Source organism: Hyla sarda, unplaced genomic scaffold (assembly GCF_029499605.1).
Source record: "Hyla sarda isolate aHylSar1 unplaced genomic scaffold, aHylSar1.hap1 scaffold_486, whole genome shotgun sequence".
In the NCBI taxonomy this organism is placed as follows: Eukaryota; Metazoa; Chordata; class Amphibia; order Anura; family Hylidae; genus Hyla; species Hyla sarda.
Window position 1 is genome coordinate 117,731 of NW_026610498.1, and position 18,306 is coordinate 136,036.

At 51.9% G+C, this 18,306-nt stretch overlaps 1 protein-coding gene across 2 annotated transcripts in view; it reads left to right on the top strand.

Annotated features, from left to right (window-relative positions):
* Window positions 1-18,306, top strand: part of LOC130336630 (integrin alpha-M-like) — a 133,003-nt gene that overhangs the window by 106,117 nt on the left and 8,580 nt on the right. For both annotated transcript variants that reach the window (XM_056553925.1, XM_056553926.1), the window contains 4 exons: window positions 2,562-2,641; window positions 2,726-2,809; window positions 5,651-5,717; window positions 16,695-16,802. In XM_056553925.1, coding sequence (XP_056409900.1) covers window positions 2,562-2,641; window positions 2,726-2,809; window positions 5,651-5,717; window positions 16,695-16,802 — 339 coding nt within the window. The remainder of the gene's footprint in view (window positions 1-2,561; window positions 2,642-2,725; window positions 2,810-5,650; window positions 5,718-16,694; window positions 16,803-18,306) is intronic.

The following is an 18,306-nucleotide window of genomic DNA, read 5'->3' on the forward strand; positions in this document are numbered from 1 at the left end:
AGACACCAGAACCATGTGATCATTATGTCTCCTCAGAGAAGACACCAGAACCATGTGATCATTATGTCCTCTCAGAGAAGACACCAGAACCATGTGATCATTATGTCCCCTCAGAGAAGACACCAGAACAATGTGATCCTTATGTCCTCTCAGAGAAGACACCAGAACCATGTGATCATTATGTCCTCTCAGAGAAGACACCAGAACCATGTGATCATTATGTCCTCTCAGAGAAGACACCAGAACCATGTGATCATTATGTCCCCTCAGAGAAGACACCAGAACCATGTGATCATTATGTCCTCTCAGAGAAGACACCAGAACCATGTGATCATTATGTCCCCTCAGAGAAGACACCAGAACCATGTGATCATTATGTCCCCTCAGAGAAGACACCAGAACCATGTGATCATTATGTGTCCTCAGAGAAGACACCAGAACCATGTGATCATTATGTCCCCTCAGAGAAGACCCCAGAACCATGTGACCCTTATGTCCCCTCAGAGAAGACACCAGAACCATGTGATCATTATGTCCTCTCAGAGAAGACACCAGAACCATGTGATCATTATGTCCTCTCAGAGAAGACACCAGAACCATGTGATCATTATGTCCCCTCAGAGAAGACACCAGAACCATGTGACCCTTATGTCCCCTTAGAGAAGACCCCAGAACCATGTGATCATTATGTCCTCTCAGATAAGACACCAGAACCATGTGATCCTTATGTTCCCTCAGAGAAGACACCAGAACCATGTGATCATTATGTCCCCTCAGAGAAGACACCAGAACCATGTGATCATTATGTCCCCTCAGAGAAGACACCAGAACCATGTGATCCTTATGTCCCCTCAGAGAAGACACCAGAACCATGTGATCCTTATGTCCCCTCAGAGAAGACACCAGAACCATGTGATCATTATGTCCCCTCAGAGAAGACACCAGAACCATGTGATCATTATGTCCCCTCAGAGAAGACACCAGAACCATGTGATCATTATGTCCCCTCAGAGAAGACCCCAGAACCATGTGATCATTATGTCCCCTTAGAGAAGACCCCAGAACCATGTGATCATTATGTGTCCTCAGAGAAGACACCAGAACCATGTGATCATAATGTCCTCTCAGAGAAGACACCAGAACCATGTGATCATTATGTCCCCTTAGAGAAGACCCCAGAACCATGTGATCATTATGTCCCCTTAGAGAAGACCCCAGAACCATGTGATCATTATGTCCCCTCAGAGAAGACACCAGAACCATGTGATCCTTATGTCCCCTCAGAGAAGACACCAGAACCATGTGATCCTTATGTCCTCTCAGAGATGACACCAGAACCATGTGATCATTATGTGTCCTCAGAGAAGACACCAGAACCATGTGATCATTATGTCCCCTCAGAGAAGACACCAGAACCATGTGATCATTATGTCTCCTCAGAGAAGACACCAGAACCATGTGATCATTATGTCCCCTCAGAGAAGACACCAGAACCATGTGATCATTATGTCCCCTCAGAGAAGGCACCAGAACCATGTGATCATTATGTCCTCTCAGAGAAGACACCAGAACCATGTGATCATTATGTCCTCTCAGAGAAGACCCCAGAACCATGTGATCATTATGTCTCCTCAGAGAAGACACCAGAACCATGTGATCATTATGTCCCCTCAGAGAAGACACCAAAATCATGTGATCATTATGTCCCCTCAGAGAAGACACCAGAACCATGTGATCATTATGTCCCCTCAGAGAAGACACCAAAATCAAGTGATCATTATGTCCCCTCAGAGAAGACCCCAGAACCATGTGATCATTATGTCCCCTCAGAGAAGACACCAGAACCATGTGATCATTATGTCCCCTCAGAGAAGACACCAGAACCATGTGATCATTATGTCCCCTCAGAGAAGACACCAGAACCATGTGATCCTTATGTCCCCTCAGAGAAGACACCAGAACCATGTGATCATTATGTCCCCTCAGAGAAGACACCAGAACCATGTGATCATTATGTCCCCTCAGAGAAGACACCAGAACCATGTGATCATTATGTCCTCTCAGAGATGACACCAGAACCATGTGATCATTATGTCCTCTCAGAGAAGACACATGACATAAGACACAACTGACTGTGTGAGACCTCATGACATAAGAGACAGCTGACAGTGTGAGACCTCATGACATAAGAGACAGCTGACGGTGTGAGACCTCATGACATAAGAGACAGCTGACGGTGTGAGACCTCATGACATAAAAGACAGCTGATGGTGTGAGACCTTATGACATAAGAGACAGCTGACGGTGTGAGACCTCATGACAGAAGAGACAGCTGTTCTTTCGATAACCGATCCCGTGGCAGACACCCCTGGAGTCCAGTTCTGATCCCCATCTTAATGTCTGATCCTGTTCTCTTGGCCGGTCCCCATTGGCCGTGTTCACATTACACATTTACCCCATAGTCTCCTGTAATACATTCCCTATCACAGCCATCACATGGTCCAGGACCTCCGGGGCCCGGGGCCGCTCCTGCATTCAGTCTTCTCCTCCATCTCTTTCAGGCTATCTTCTTGGTCAGTTTTCATGTTGCACCAACAGCGTCTTTGGGAGACTCCTTAGCCATGGTGGCCAATGTAACCAGGTAACCGAGCGGAGCGCCCCCCTGGGGTCCAGATGGGAGGTGACAGGTTCTGGTCTGTGGATAACTCTTCATGTGTCTCTACAGTGACAATGGGGGGGTCCCCAATGATCTCATGAAGTCTTCTACCACCATAAAAGTGCAGTACTCGGTCTACTTGACCATCACCAGGTGAGTGAAGACCAGAGACATCTGTGTTGTATGTGAGAGCGCTGATAACTCCTCTATAGATATGAGACATCTGTGGTGTATGTGAGAGCGCTGATAACTCCTCTATAGATATGAGACATCTGTGGTGTATGTGAGAGCGCTGATAACTCCTCTATAGATATGAGACATCTGTGGTGTATGTGAGAGCGCTGATAACTCCTCTATAGATATGAGACATCTGTGGTGTATGTGAGAGCGCTGATAACTCCTCTATAGATATGAGACATCTGTGGTGTATGTGAGAGCGCTGATAACTCCTCTATATATATGAGACATCTGGGGTGTATGTGAAAGTGCTCATAACTCCTCTATAGATATGAGACATCTGGGGTGTATGTGAGAGTGCTCATAACTCCTCTATAGATATGAGACATCTGGGGTGTATGTGAGAGCGCTTATAACTCCTCTATAGATATGAGACATCTGTGGTGTATGTGAGAGTGCTCATAACTCCTCTATAGATATGAGACATCTGTGGTGTATGTGAGAGCGCTCATAACTCCTCTATAGATATGAGACATCTGTGGTGTATGTGAGAGCGATTATAACTCTTCTATAGATATGAGACATCTGTGATGTATGTGAGAGCGCTGATAACTCCTCTATAGATATGAGACATCTGTGGTGTATGTGAGAGCGCTCATAACTCCTCTATAGATATGAGACATCTGTGGTGTATGTGAGAGCGCTCATAACTCGTCTATAGATATGAGACATCTGTGATGTATGTGAGAGCGCTTATAATTCCTCTATAGATATGAGACATCTGTCTGTATGTGAGAGTGCTCATAACTCCTCTATAGATATGAGACATCTGTGGTGTATGTGAGAGCGCTGATAACTCTTCTATAGATATGAGACATCTGTCTGTATGTGAGAGTGCTCATAACTCCTCTATAGATATGAGACATCTGTGGTGTATGTGAGAGCGCTCATAACACCTCTATAGATATGAGACATCTGTGGTGTATGTGAGAGCGCTCATAACTCCTCTATAGATATGAGACATCTGGGGTGTATGTAAGAGCGTTCATAACTCTTCTATAGATATGAGACATCTGTGATGTATGTGAGAGCGCTCATAACTCCTCTATATATGTGGGACACCTGTGGTGTATGTGAGAGCGCTCATAACTCCTCTATAGATATGAGACATCTGTGGTGTATGTGAGAGCGCTCATAACTCCTCTATAGATATGAGACATCTGTGGAGTATGTGAGAGTCTTAAGTAGAGCAGACAATGGATGAGACCACTTTTAGACCTCCAATGAGACCACTATTAGACCTCCAATGAGACCACTTTTAGACCTCCATGAGACCACTATTAGACCACCATGAGACCACTATTAGACCACCATGAGACCTCCATGAGACCTCCATGAGACCATTATTAGATCACCATGACACCTCCATGAGACCACCATGACACCTCCATGAGACCACCATGACACCTCCATGACACCTCCTTGAGACCTCCATGACACCTCCATGAGACCACCATAAGACCTCCATGAGACCGCCATGACACCTTCATGGGACCACCATGAGACCTTCATGACACAACCATGACACCTCCATGGGGCCACAATGAAACCTCCATGACAGCTCAATGACACCTCCATTACACCACCATGAGACCACCATGACACCTCCATGAGACCACCATGAGACCTCAATGAACACCTCCATGAGACCACCATAAGACCTCCATGAGACCGCCATGACACCTTCATGGGACCACCATGAGACCTCCATGACACAACCATGACACCTCCATGGGGCCACAATGAAACCTCCATGACAGCTCAATGACACCTCCATTACACCACCATGAGACCACCATGACACCTCCATGAGACCACCATGAGACCTCAATGAACACCTCCATGAGACCACCATGAGACCTCCATGAGACCTCCATGTCACCTCCATGAGACCTCCAAGTCACCTCCATGAGGCCACCTTGAGACCACCATGACACCTCCATGAGACCACCATGACACCCCCATAAGACCACCATGAGACCACCATGAGACCTCATGACACCACCATGAGACCACCATGAGACCTCCATGGGACCTCCATGACACCTCCATGTCACCTCCATGAGACCACCTTGAGACCACCATGACACCTCCATGAGACCATCATGACACCTCCATGACACCTCCATGAGACCACCATGAGACTATCATGACACCCCAAGAGACTTCCATGAGACCTCCATGACACCTCCATAAGACCTCCATGAGACCACCATGAGACCTCCATGGGACCACCATGAGACCTCCATGAGACCTCCATGAGACCAGCATGACACCTCCATGAGACCACCATGAGACCTCCATGACATCTCCATGAGACCTCCATGACATCTCCATGAGACCACTATGAGACCTCCATGACATCTCCATGAGACCACCATGACAACTCCATGAGACCTCCATGACACCTCCATGAGACCTCCATGACATCTCCATGAGACCACCATGAGACCTCCATGACATCTCCATGAGACCACCATGACACCTCCATGACATCTCCATGAGACCTCCATGACACCCCCATGACACCTCCATGAGACCTCCATGAGACCACCATGAGACCTCCATGACATCTCCATGAGACCACCATGACACCTCCATGACACCTCCATGACACCTCCATGACATCTCCATGAGACCCCCATGACACCCCCATGACACCTACATGAGACCACCATGAGACCACCATGAGACCTCCATGAGACCTCCATGAGACCACCATATTAGAGTATGTAGATTTATCCCTTTGTCTTTCAGCCTTGAAGAGTCCAGTAAATATGAGAACTTTACATCCCTGGAGCCGAGCATCAAACACGTCTACACGGTGAGGGCGGCCATGTGACCTGGGGGGAATACTGGGGTATAAATACCGGAACTGCCCCACTGGAGGCAGCCATGTGACCTGGGAGAATACTGGGGTATAAATACCGTTACTGCCCCCCCGGAGGTGGCCATGTGACCTGGGGGGAATACTGGGGTATAAATACCGATATCGCCCCTCCGGAGGCAGCCATGTGACCTGGGGGAAATACTGGGGTATAAATCCCGGTACTGCCCCACCGGAGGCAGCCATGTGACCTGGGGGGAATACTGGGGTATAAATACCGGTACTGCCCCCGGAGGCGGCCATGTAACCTGGGGCGAATACTGGGGTATATATACCCGTACTGCTCCCCAGAGGTGGCCATGTGACCTGGGGGGAATACTGGGGTATAAATACCGGTACTGCCCCCCTGAAGCAGCCATGTGACCTGGGGGGAATACTGGGGTATAAATACCGGAACTGCCCCACTGGAGGATGCCATGTGACCTGGGGAGAATACTGGGGTATAAATACCGGTACTGCCCCCCCAGAGGCGGCCATGTAACCTGGGGGGAATACTGGGGTATAAATACCGGTACTGCCCCCGGAGGCAGCCATGTGACCTGGGGGGAATACTGGGGTATAATTACCGGTACTGCCACCCTGAGGCAGCCATGTGACCTGGGGGAATACTGGGGTATAAATACCGGTACTGCCCCCCGGAGGCGACCATGTGACCTGGGGGGAATACAGGGGTATAAATACCGGTACAGCCCCCCAGAGGCAGTCATGTGACCTGGGGAGAATACTGGGGTATAAATACCGGTACTGCCCCCCTGAAGCAGCCATGTGACCTGGGGGGAATACTGGGGTATAAATACTGGTACTGCCCCCCCCCCCCCCGGAGGCAGCCATGTGACCTGGGGGGAATACTGGGGTATAAATACCGGTACTGACCCCCGGAGGCGACCATGTGACCTGGGGGAATACTGGGGTATAAATACCGGTACTGCCCCCTGGAGGCGGACATGTGACCTGGGGAGAATACTGGGGTATAAATACCGGTACTGCCCCCTGGAGGCGGCCAAGTGACCTGGGGGAATACTGGGGTATAAATACCGGTACTGCCCCCCAGAGGCGGCCATGTAACCTGGTGGGAATACTGGGGTATAAATACTGGTACTGCCCCTCGGAGGCAGCCAATTGACCTTGGGGGAATACTGGGGTATAAATACTGGTACTGCCCCCCCAGAGGCGGCCATGTGACCTGGGGAGAATACTGGGGTATAAATACTGGTACTGCCCCCCGGAGGCAGCCATTTGACCTGGGGAGAATACTGGGGTATAAATACCGGTACTGCCCCCCGGAGGCGGCCATGTGACCTGGTGGGAATACTGGGGTATAAATACTGGTACTGCCCCTCGGAGGCGGCCAATTGACCTTGGGGGAATACTGGGGTATAAATACTGGTTCAGCCCCCGGAGGCGACCATGTGACTTGGGGGGAATACTGGGGTATAAATACCGGTACTGCCCCCCGGAGGCAGCCATTTGACCTGGGGAGAATACTGGGGTAAAAATACCGGTACTGCCCCCTGGAGGTGGCAATGTGACCTGGGGGAATACTGGGGTATAAATACCGGTACTGCCCCCCCCCCCCCCACGGAGGCAGCCATGTGACCTGGGGGGAATACTGGGGTATAAATACTGGTACTGACCCCCGGAGGCGACCATGTGACCTGGTGGGAATACTGGGGTATAAATACTGGTACTGCCCCTCGGAGGTGGCCAATTGACCTTGGGGGAATACTGGGGTATAAATACTGGTACTGCCCCCCCCCCCCCCCCCCCCACGAGGCAGCCATGTGACCTGGGGGGAATACTGGGGTGTAAATACCGGTACTGCCCCCTGGAAGTAGCCATGTGACCTGGGGGGAATACTGGGGTATAAATACCGGTATTGCCCCCCCCCCCCCCCCCGGAGGCAGCCATGTGACCTGGGGGAATACTGGGGTATAAATACTGGTACTGCCCCCCCCCCCCCCCACGAGGCAGCCATGTGACCTGGGGGGAATACTGGGGTATAAATACCGGTACTGCCCCCTGGAGGCGGCCAAGTGACCTGGGGGAATACTGGGGTATAAATACCGGTACTGCCCCCCAGAGGTGGCCATGTGACCTGATGGGAATACTGGGGTATAAATACTGGTACTGCCCCTCGGAGGCGGCCAATTGACCTTGGGGGAATACTGGGGTATAAATACTGGTACTGCCCCCCCAGAGGCGGCCATGTGACCTGGGGAGAATACTGGGGTATAAATACCGGCGTACTGCCCCCTGGAAGCGGCCATGTGACCTGGAGGAATACTGGGGTATCAATACCGGTACTGCCCTCCGGAGGCGGCCATGTGACCTGGTGGGAATACTGGGGTATAAATACTGGTACTGCCCCTCGGAGGTGGCCAATTGACCTTGGGGGAATACTGGGGTATAAATACTGGTACTGCCCCCCCCCCCCCCCCACGAGGCAGCCATGTGACCTGGGGGGAATACTGGGGTGTAAATACCGGTACTGCCCCCTGGAAGTAGCCATGTGACCTGGGGGGAATACTGGGGTATAAATACCGGTATTGCCCCCCCCCCCCCCCCCCCGGAGGCAGCCATGTGACCTGGGGGAATACTGGGGTATAAATACCGGTACTGCCCCCCCCCCCCCACAGAGGCAGCCATGTGACCTGGGGGGAATACTGGGGTATAAATACCGGTACTGACCCCCCGGAGGCGACCATGTGACCTGGTGGGAATACTGGGGTATAAATACTGGTACTGCCCCTCGGAGGTGGCCAATTGACCTTGGGGGAATACTGGGGTATAAATACTGGTACTGCCCCCCCCCCCCCCCCCCACGAGGCAAGCCATGTGACCTGGGGGGAATACTGGGGTCGTAAATACCGGTACTGCCCCCCGGAAGTAGCCATGTGACCTGGGGGAATACTGGGGTATAAATACTGGGATTTCCCCCCCCCCCCCCCCCCCGGAGGCAGCCAATTGACCTTGGGGGAATACTGGGGTATAAATACTGGTACTGCCCCCCCCCCCCCCCCACGAGGCAGCCATGTGACCTGGGGGGAATACTGGGGTATAAATACCGGTACTGCCCCCTGGAGGCGGCCAAGTGACCTGGGGGAATACTGGGGTATAAATACCGGTACTGCCCCCCAGAGGTGGCCATGTGACCTGATGGGAATACTGGGGTATAAATACTGGTACTGCCCCTCGGAGGCGGCCAATTGACCTTGGGGGAATACTGGGGTATAAATACTGGTACTGCCCCCCCAGAGGCGGCCATGTGACCTGGGGAGAATACTGGGGTATAAATACTGGTACTGCCCCCCCAGAGGCGGCCATGTGACCTGGGGAGAATACTGGGGTATAAATACCGGTACTGCCCCCTGGAAGCGGCCATGTGACCTGGGGGAATACTGGGGTATAAATACCGGTACTGCCCCCCGGAGGCGGCCATGTGACCTGGTGGGAATACTGGGGTATAAATACTGGTACTGCCCCTCGGAGGTGGCCAATTGACCTTGGGGGAATACTGGGGTATAAATACTGGTACTGCCCCCCCCCCCCACGAGGCAGCCATGTGACCTGGGGGGAATACTGGGGTGTAAATACCGGTACTGCCCCCTGGAAGTAGCCATGTGACCTGGGGGGAATACTGGGGTATAAATACCGGTATTGCCCCCCCCCCCCCCCCCCCCCGGAGGCAGCCATGTGACCTGGGGGGAATACTGGGGTATAAATACCGGTACTAACCCCCGGAGGCGACCATGTGACCTGGGGGAATACTGGGGTATAAATACCGGTACTGCCCCCTGGAGGCGGCCATGTGACCTGGGGGAATACTGCGGTATAAATACTGGTAATGCCCCCCGGAGGCGGCCATGTGACCTGGGGAGAATACTGGGGTATAAATACTGATACTGCCCCCCGGAGGCAGCCATTTGACCTGGGGAGAATACTGGGGTATAAATACCGGTACTGCCCCCTGGAGGCGGCCATGTGACCTTGGGGAATACTGGGGTTTAAATACCGGTACTGCCCCCCCCCCCCCCCCGGAGGCAGCCATGTGACCTGGGGGGAATACTGGGGTATAAATACCGGTACTGACCCCCGGAGGCGACCATGTGACCTGGTGGGAATACTGGGGTATAAATACCGGCACTGCCCCCCGGAGGCAGCCATGTGACCTGGGGGGAATACTGGGGTATAAATACCGATACTGCCCCCCAGAGGCGGCCATGTGACCTGATGGGAATACTGGGGTATAAATACTGGTACTGCCCCTCGGAGGCGGCCAATTGACCTTGGGGGAATACTGGGGTATAAATACTGGTACTGCCCCCCCAGAGGCGGCCATGTGACCTGGGGAGAATACTGGGGTATAAATACTGGTACTGCCCCCCGGAGTTAGCCATTTGACCTGGGGAGAATACTGGGTATAAATACCGGTACTGCCCCCTGGAGGCGGCCATGTGACCTGGGGGAATACTGGGGTATAAATACCGGTACTGCCCCCCGGAGGCGGCCATGTGACCTGGTGGGAATACTGGGGTATAAATACTGGTACTGCCCCTCGGAGGCGGCCAATTGACCTTGGGGGAATGCTAGGGTATAAATACTGGTTCTGCCCCCGGAGGCGACCATGTGACTTGGGGGGGGAATACTGGGGTATAAATACCGGTACTGCCCCCCGGAGGCAGCCATTTGACCTGGGGAGAATACTGGGGTATAAATACCGGTACTGCCCCCTGGAGGCGGCCATGTGACCTGGGGGAATACTGGGGTATAAATACCGGTACTGCCCCCCCCCCCCCCCCACGGATGCAGCCATGTGACCTGGGGGGAATACTGGGTATAAATACCGGTACTGACCCCCAGAGGCGACCATGTGACCTGGTGGAAATACTGGGGTATAAATACTGGTACTGCCCCTCGGAGGTGGCCAATTGACCTTGGGGGAATACTGGGGTATAAATACTGGTACTGCCCCCCCCCCCCCCCCCACGAGGCAGCCATGTGACCTGGGGGGAATACTGGGGTGTAAATACCGGTACTGCCCCCCGGAAGTAGCCATGTGACCTGGGGGGAATACTGGGGTATAAATACCGGTACTGCCCCCCCCCCCCCCCCCCCCGGAGGCAGCAATGTGACCTGGGGGGAATACTGGGGTATAAATACAGGTACTAACCCCCGGAGGCGACCATGTGACCTGGGGGAATACTGGGGTATAAATACCGGTACTGCCCCCTGGAGGCGGCCATGTGACCTGGGGGAATACTGCGGTATAAATACTGGTAATGCCCCCCGGAGGCGGCCATGTGACCTGGGGAGAATACTGGGGTATAAATACTGGTACTGCCCCCCGGAGGCAGCCATTTGACCTGGGGAGAATACTGGGGTATAAATACCGGTACTGCCCCCTGGAGGCGGCCATGTGACCTGGGGGAATACTGCGGTATAAATACTGGTAATGCCCCCCGGAGGCGGCCATGTGACCTGGGGAGAATACTGGGGTATAAATACTGGTACTGCCCCCCGGAGGCAGCCATTTGACCTGGGGAGAATACTGGGGTATAAATACCGGTACTGCCCCCTGGAGGCGGCCATGTGACCTGGGGGAATACTGGGGTATAAATACCGGTACTGCCCCCCCCGGAGGCAGCCATGTGACCTGGGGGAATACTCGGGTATAAATACCGGTACTGACCCCCGGAGGCGACCATGTGACCTGGTGGGAATACTGGGGTATAAATACCGGCACTGCCCCCCGGAGGCAGCCATGTGACCTGGGGGGAATACTGGGGTATAAATACTGGTACTGCCCCCCCCAGAGGCGGCCATGTGACCTGGGGAGAATACTGGGGTATAAATACTGGTACTGCCCCCCGGAGGCAGCCATTTGACCTGGGGAGAATACTGGGGTATAAATACCGGTTCTGCCCCCTGGAAGCGGCCATGTGACCTGGGGGAATACTGGGGTATAAATACCGGTACTGCCCCACGGAGGCGGCCATGTGACCTGGTGGGAATACTGGGGTATAAATACTGGTACTGCCCTCGGAGGCAGCCATGTGACCTGGGGGGAATACTGGGGTATAAATACTGGTACTGCCCCCCCCAGAGGCGGCCATGTGACCTGAGGAGAATACTGGGGTATAAATACTGGTACTGCCCCCCGGAGGCAGCCATTTGACCTGGGGAGAATACTGGGGTATAAATACCGGTACTGCCCCCTGGAGGCGGCCATGTGACCTGGGGGAATACTGGGGTATAAATACCGGTACTGCCCCCCGGAGGCGGCCATGTGACCTGGGGGGAATACTGGGGTGTAAATACCGGTACTGCCCCCCGGAGGTAGCCATGTGACCTGGGGGGAATACTGGGGTATAAATACCGGTACAGCCCCCCAGAGGCAGTCATGTGACCTGGGGAGAATACTGGGGTATAAATACCGGTACTGCCCCCCGGAGGTAGCCATGTGACCTGGGGGGAATACTGGGGTATAAATACCGGTTCTGACCCCCGGAGGCGACCATGTGACCTGGGGGAATACTGGGGTATAAATACCGGTTCTGACCCCCGGAGGTGGCCATGTGACCTGGTGGGAATACTGGGGTTTAAATTCTGGTACTGCCCCCCGGAGGCAGCCATTTGACCTGGGGAGAATACTGGGGTATAAATACCGGTACTGCCCCCTGGAGGCGGCCAAGTGACCTGGGGGAATACTGGGGTATAAATACCGGTACTGCCCCCCGGAGGCGGCCATGTGACCTGGTGGGAATACTGGGGTATAAATACTGGTACTGCCCCTCGGAGGCGGCCAATTGACCTTGGGGGAATACTGGGGTATAAATACTGGTACTGCCCCCCCAGAGGCGGCCATGTGACCTGGGGAGAATACTGGGGTATAAATACTGGTACTGCCCCCCGGAGGCAGCCATTTGACCTGGGGAGAATACTCGGGTATAAATACCGGTACTGCCCCCTGGAGGCGGCCATGTGACCTGGGGGAATACTGGGGTATAAATACCGGTACTGCCCCCCGGAGGCGGCCATGTGACCTGGTGGGAATACTGGGGTATAAATACTGGTACTGCCCCTCGGAGGCGGCCAATTGACCTTGGGGGGAATACTGGGGTATAAATACCGGTACTGCCCCCCGAGGCAGCCATGTGACCTGGGGGGAATACTGGGGTGTAAATACCGGCACTGCCCCCCGGAGGTAGCCATGTGACCTGGGGGGAATATTGGGGTATAAATACCGGTACAGCCCCCCCAGAGGCAGTCATGTGACCTGGGGAGAATACTGGGGTATAAATACCGGTACTGCCCCCCGGAGGTAGCCATGTGACCTGGGGGGAATACTGGGGTATAAATACCGGTTCTGACCCCCGGAGGCGACCATGTGACCTGGGGGAATACTGGGGTATAAATACCGGTTCTGACCCCCGGAGGTGGCCATGTGACCTGGTGGGAATACTGGGGTATAAATTCTGGTACTGCCCCCCGGAGGCAGCCATTTGACCTGGGGAGAATACTGGGGTATAAATACCGGTACTGCCCCCTGGAGGCGGCCAAGTGACCTGGGGGAATACTGGGGTATAAATACCGGTACTGCCCCCCGGAGGCGGCCATGTGACCTGGTGGGAATACTGGGGTATAAATACTGGTACTGCCCCTCGGAGGCGGCCAATTGACCTTGGGGGAATACTGGGGTATAAATACTGGTACTGCCCCCCCAGAGGCGGCCATGTGACCTGGGGAGAATACTTGGGTATAAATACTGGTACTGCCCCCCGGAGGCAGCCATTTGACCTGGGGAGAATACTCGGGTATAAATACCGGTACTGCCCCCTGGAGGCGGCCATGTGACCTGGGGGAATACTGGGGTATAAATACCGGTACTGCCCCCCGGAGGCGGCCATGTGACCTGGTGGGAATACTGGGGTATAAATACTGGTACTGCCCCTCGGAGGCGGCCAATTGACCTTGGGGGAATACTGGGGTATAAATACCGGTACTGCCCCCCGAGGCAGCCATGTGACCTGGGGGGAATACTGGGGTGTAAATACCGGCACTGCCCCCGGAGGTAGCCATGTGACCTGGGGGGAATACTGGGGTATAAATACCGGTACTGCCCCTCCCCCCCCCCCCCCCGGAGGCAGCCATGTGACCTGGGGGGAATACTGGGGTATAAATACCGGTACTGCCCCCTGGAGGCGGCCATGTGACCTGGGGGAATACTGCGGTATAAATACTGGCACTTCCCCCCGGAGGCGGCCATGTGACCTGGTGGGAATACTGGGGTATAAATACTGGTACTGCCCCTCGGAGGCGGCCAATTGACCTTGGGGGAATACTGGGGTATAAATACTGGTTCTGCCCCCGGAGGCGACCATGTGACTTGGGGGGAATACTGGGGTATAAATACCGGTACTGCCCCCCGGAGGCAGCCATGTGACCTGGGGGGAATACTGGGGTATAAATACAGGTACTGCCCCCCGAGGCAGCCATGTGACCTGGGGGGAATACTGGGGTGTAAATACCGGTACTGCCCCCCGGAGGTAGCCATGTGATCTGGGAGAATACTGGGGTATAAATCCTGGTACTGCCCCCCGGAGGCAGCCATATGATCTGGGGGAATACTGGGGTATAAATACCGGTTCTGCCCCCGGAGGCGACCATGTGACCTGAGGGGAATACTGGGGTATAAATACCGGCACTGCCCCCCGGAGGCAGCCATGTGACCTGGGGGGAATACTGGGGTATAAATACCGGTACTGCCCCCCAAGGTAGCCATGCGATCTGGGAAAATACTGGGGTATAAATATCGGTACTGCCCCCCGGAGGCAACCATGTGACCTGGGGGAATACTGGGGTATAAATACCGGTACTGCCCCCCGGAGGCGACCATGTGACCTGGGGGAAATACTGGGGTATAAATACCGGTACAGCCCCCCAGAGGCAGTCATGTGACCTGGGGAGAATACTCGGGTGTAAATACCGGTACTGCCCCCCGGAGGTAGCCATGTGACCTGGGGGGAATACTGGGGTATAAATACCAGTACTGCCCCCCGGAGGCGGCCATGTGACCTGGGGGAATATTGGGGTATACATACCGGTACTGCCCCCCGGAGGCGGCCATTTGACCTGGGGAGAATACTGGGGTATAAATACCGTTACTGCCCCCTGGAGGCGGCCATGTGACCTGGTGGGAATACTGGGGTATACATACTGATACTGCCCCCCGGAGGCAGCCATTTGACCTGGGGAGAATACTGGGGTATAAATACCGTTACTGCCCCCTGGAGGCGGCCATGTGACCTGGGGGAATACTGGGGTATAAATACCGGTACTGCCCCCCGGAGGCGGCCATGTGACCTGGGGGGAATACTGGGGTATAAATACTGGTACTGCCCCTCGGAGGCGGCCAATTGACCTTGGGGGAATACTGGGGTATAAATACTGGTACTGCCCCCCCAGAGGCGGCCATGTGACCTGGGGAGAATACTGGGGTATAAATACTGGTACTGCCCCCCGAGGCAGCAATGTGACCTGGGGAGAATACTGGGGTATAAATACTGGTTCTTCACCCCAGAGGCGGCCATGTGACCTGGGGGGAATACTGGGGTATAAATACTGGTACTGCCCCCCCCCCCAGAGGCGGCCATGTGACCTGGGGAGAATACTGGGGTATAAATACTGGTACTGCCCCCCCAGAGGCGGCCATGTGACCTGGGGAGAATACTGGGGTATAAATACCGGTACTGACCCCCGGAGGCGACCATGTGACCTGGGGGGAATACTGGGGTGTAAATACCGGTACTGCCCCCCTGAGGCGGCCATGTGACCTGGGGGAATACTGGGGTATAAATACCGGTACTGCCCCCCCGGAGGCGGCCATGTGACCTGGGGGGAATACTGGGGTATAAATACCGGTACTGCCCCCCTGAGGCGGCCATGTGACCTGGGGGAATACTGGGGTATAAATACCGGTACTGCCCCCCTGAGGCGGCCATGTGACCTGGGGGAATACTGGGGTATAAATACCGGTACTGCCCCCCGGAGGCGGCCATGTGACCTGGTGGAAATGCTGGGGTATAAATACTGGTACTGCCCCCCCAGAGGCGGCCATGTGACCTGGGGAGAATACTGGGATATAAATACTGGTACTGCCCCCCGAGGCGGCCATGTGACCTGGGGGGAATACTGGGGTATAAATACTGGTATTGCCCCTCGGAGGCAGCCATGTGACCTGGGGGGAATACTGGGGTATAAATACTGGTACTGCCCCTCGGAGGCAGCCATGTGACCCGGGGAGAATACTGGGGTATAAATACTGGTACTGCCACCCTCGGAGGCGGCCATCTGAACTGGGGGGGAATACTGGGGTATAAATACTGGTACTGCCCCTCGGAGGCAGCCATGTGACCTGAGGGAATACTGGGTTATAAATACAGGTACTGCCCCCCGAGGCAGCCATGTGACCTGGGGGGAATACTGGGGTATAAATACCGGTACTGCCCCCCTCGGAGGCAGCCATGTGACCTGGGGGGAATACTGGGGTATAAATACCGGTACTGCCCCCCTCGGAGGCAGCCATGTGACCTGGGGGGAATACTGGGGTATAAATACTGGTACTGCCCCTTTGAGGCAGCCATGTGACCTGAGGGAATACTGGGGTATAAATATCGGTACTGCCCCCCCAGAGGCGGCCATGTGACCTGGGGGGAATACTGGGGTATAAATACCGGTACTGCCCCCCGGAGGCAGCTATGTGACCTGGGGGGAATACTGGGGAATAAATACCGGTACTGCCCCCCCCAGAGGCAGCCATGTGACCTGGGGGGAATACTGGGGTATAAATACCGGTACTGCCCCCCGGAGGACATCTGTGCGCACTAATCCTTCCTATATCCCTCCGTTCTGCAGGTGAAGAATCTCGGGGTACACCCGCTCCCTCTCTCTGTCACCTTCCTGATTCCTGTCCGTCTGGGGGAAAGCACCGTCTGGGACAAGCCCAACATCACCAGTTCTGAGGTAAGTCCTAAAGGGTAAGTCCTAAAATCTCTACCGGGACTGAGATCACAATATTCTGCCCCAAAACATCTGAAATCTCCACTGGTACTGCATGTAGACTATGGGTAATACTGAGGACTACACCTGATCCTGAGGACTACACCTGATCCTGAGGACTACACCTAATCCTGAGGACTACACCTAATCCTGAGGACTACACCTGATCCTGAGGACTACACCTGATCCTGAGGACTACACCTAATCCTGAGGACTTCACCTCACTCTAGGGATGACATTAGGAACATCCACACTTTTGTATATTTCTGTTGATTTTCATTTTATTTTTACACAACCATTAGCTGCTCCTTTTATATATTTATATATATTCCCATTTTCTGTACCTTTTACATATAGATTATATATATATATAAATATATATATATATATATATATATATATATATATATATATATGTAAAAGGTACAGAAAATGGGAAAATATATATAAATAAAAGGTGCAGAAAATAGTAAAAAAAAAAAATATATATATATTACTATTTTCTGCACCTTTTATATATACATATATTTTCCCATTTTCTGTACCTTTTACCTATATATATATATAATATAATCTATATGTAAAAGGTGCAGAAAATGGGAAAATATATATATATGAGGTGCAGAAAATGGTAAAAAAAAATATATATATATATATAAAAGGTGCAGCAAATGGTCAAAATATATAAATATATAAAAGGAGCAGCAAATGGTAAAATATATAAATGGAGCAGCAAATGGTAATATATATATATATATATATATATATATATATATATAATATATATATATATATATAATATATATATATATTTTACCATTTGCTGCTCCTTTTATATATTTATATATTTTACTATTTGCTGCACCTTTTATATATATATTTTGACCATTTGCTGCACCTTTTATATATATATATATTACCATTTTCTGCACCTTATATATATATATTTTACCATTTTCTGCACCTTATATATATATATATATATATATATATATATATATATATATATATATTTTACCATTTTCTGCTCCTTTTATATATATATAGATTTTACCATTTTCTGCACCTTTTATATATATATATTTTACCATTTTTTGCACCTTTAATATATATATATATATATATTTTACCATTTTCTGCACCTTTTATATATATATATATATATATATATATTACCATTTTCTGCTCCTTTTATATATTTATATATTTTACCATTTTCTGCTCCTTTTATATATTTATATATTTTACCATTTTCTGCTCCTTTTATATATTTATATATTTTACCATTTTCTGCTCCTTTTATATATATATATATTTTACCATTTTCTGCACCTTTTATATATATATTTTACCATTTTCTGCACCTTTTATATATATATATATATATATATATATATATATATATATATATTTTACCATTTTCTGCTCCTTTTATATATATATATATATTTTACCATTTTCTGCTCCT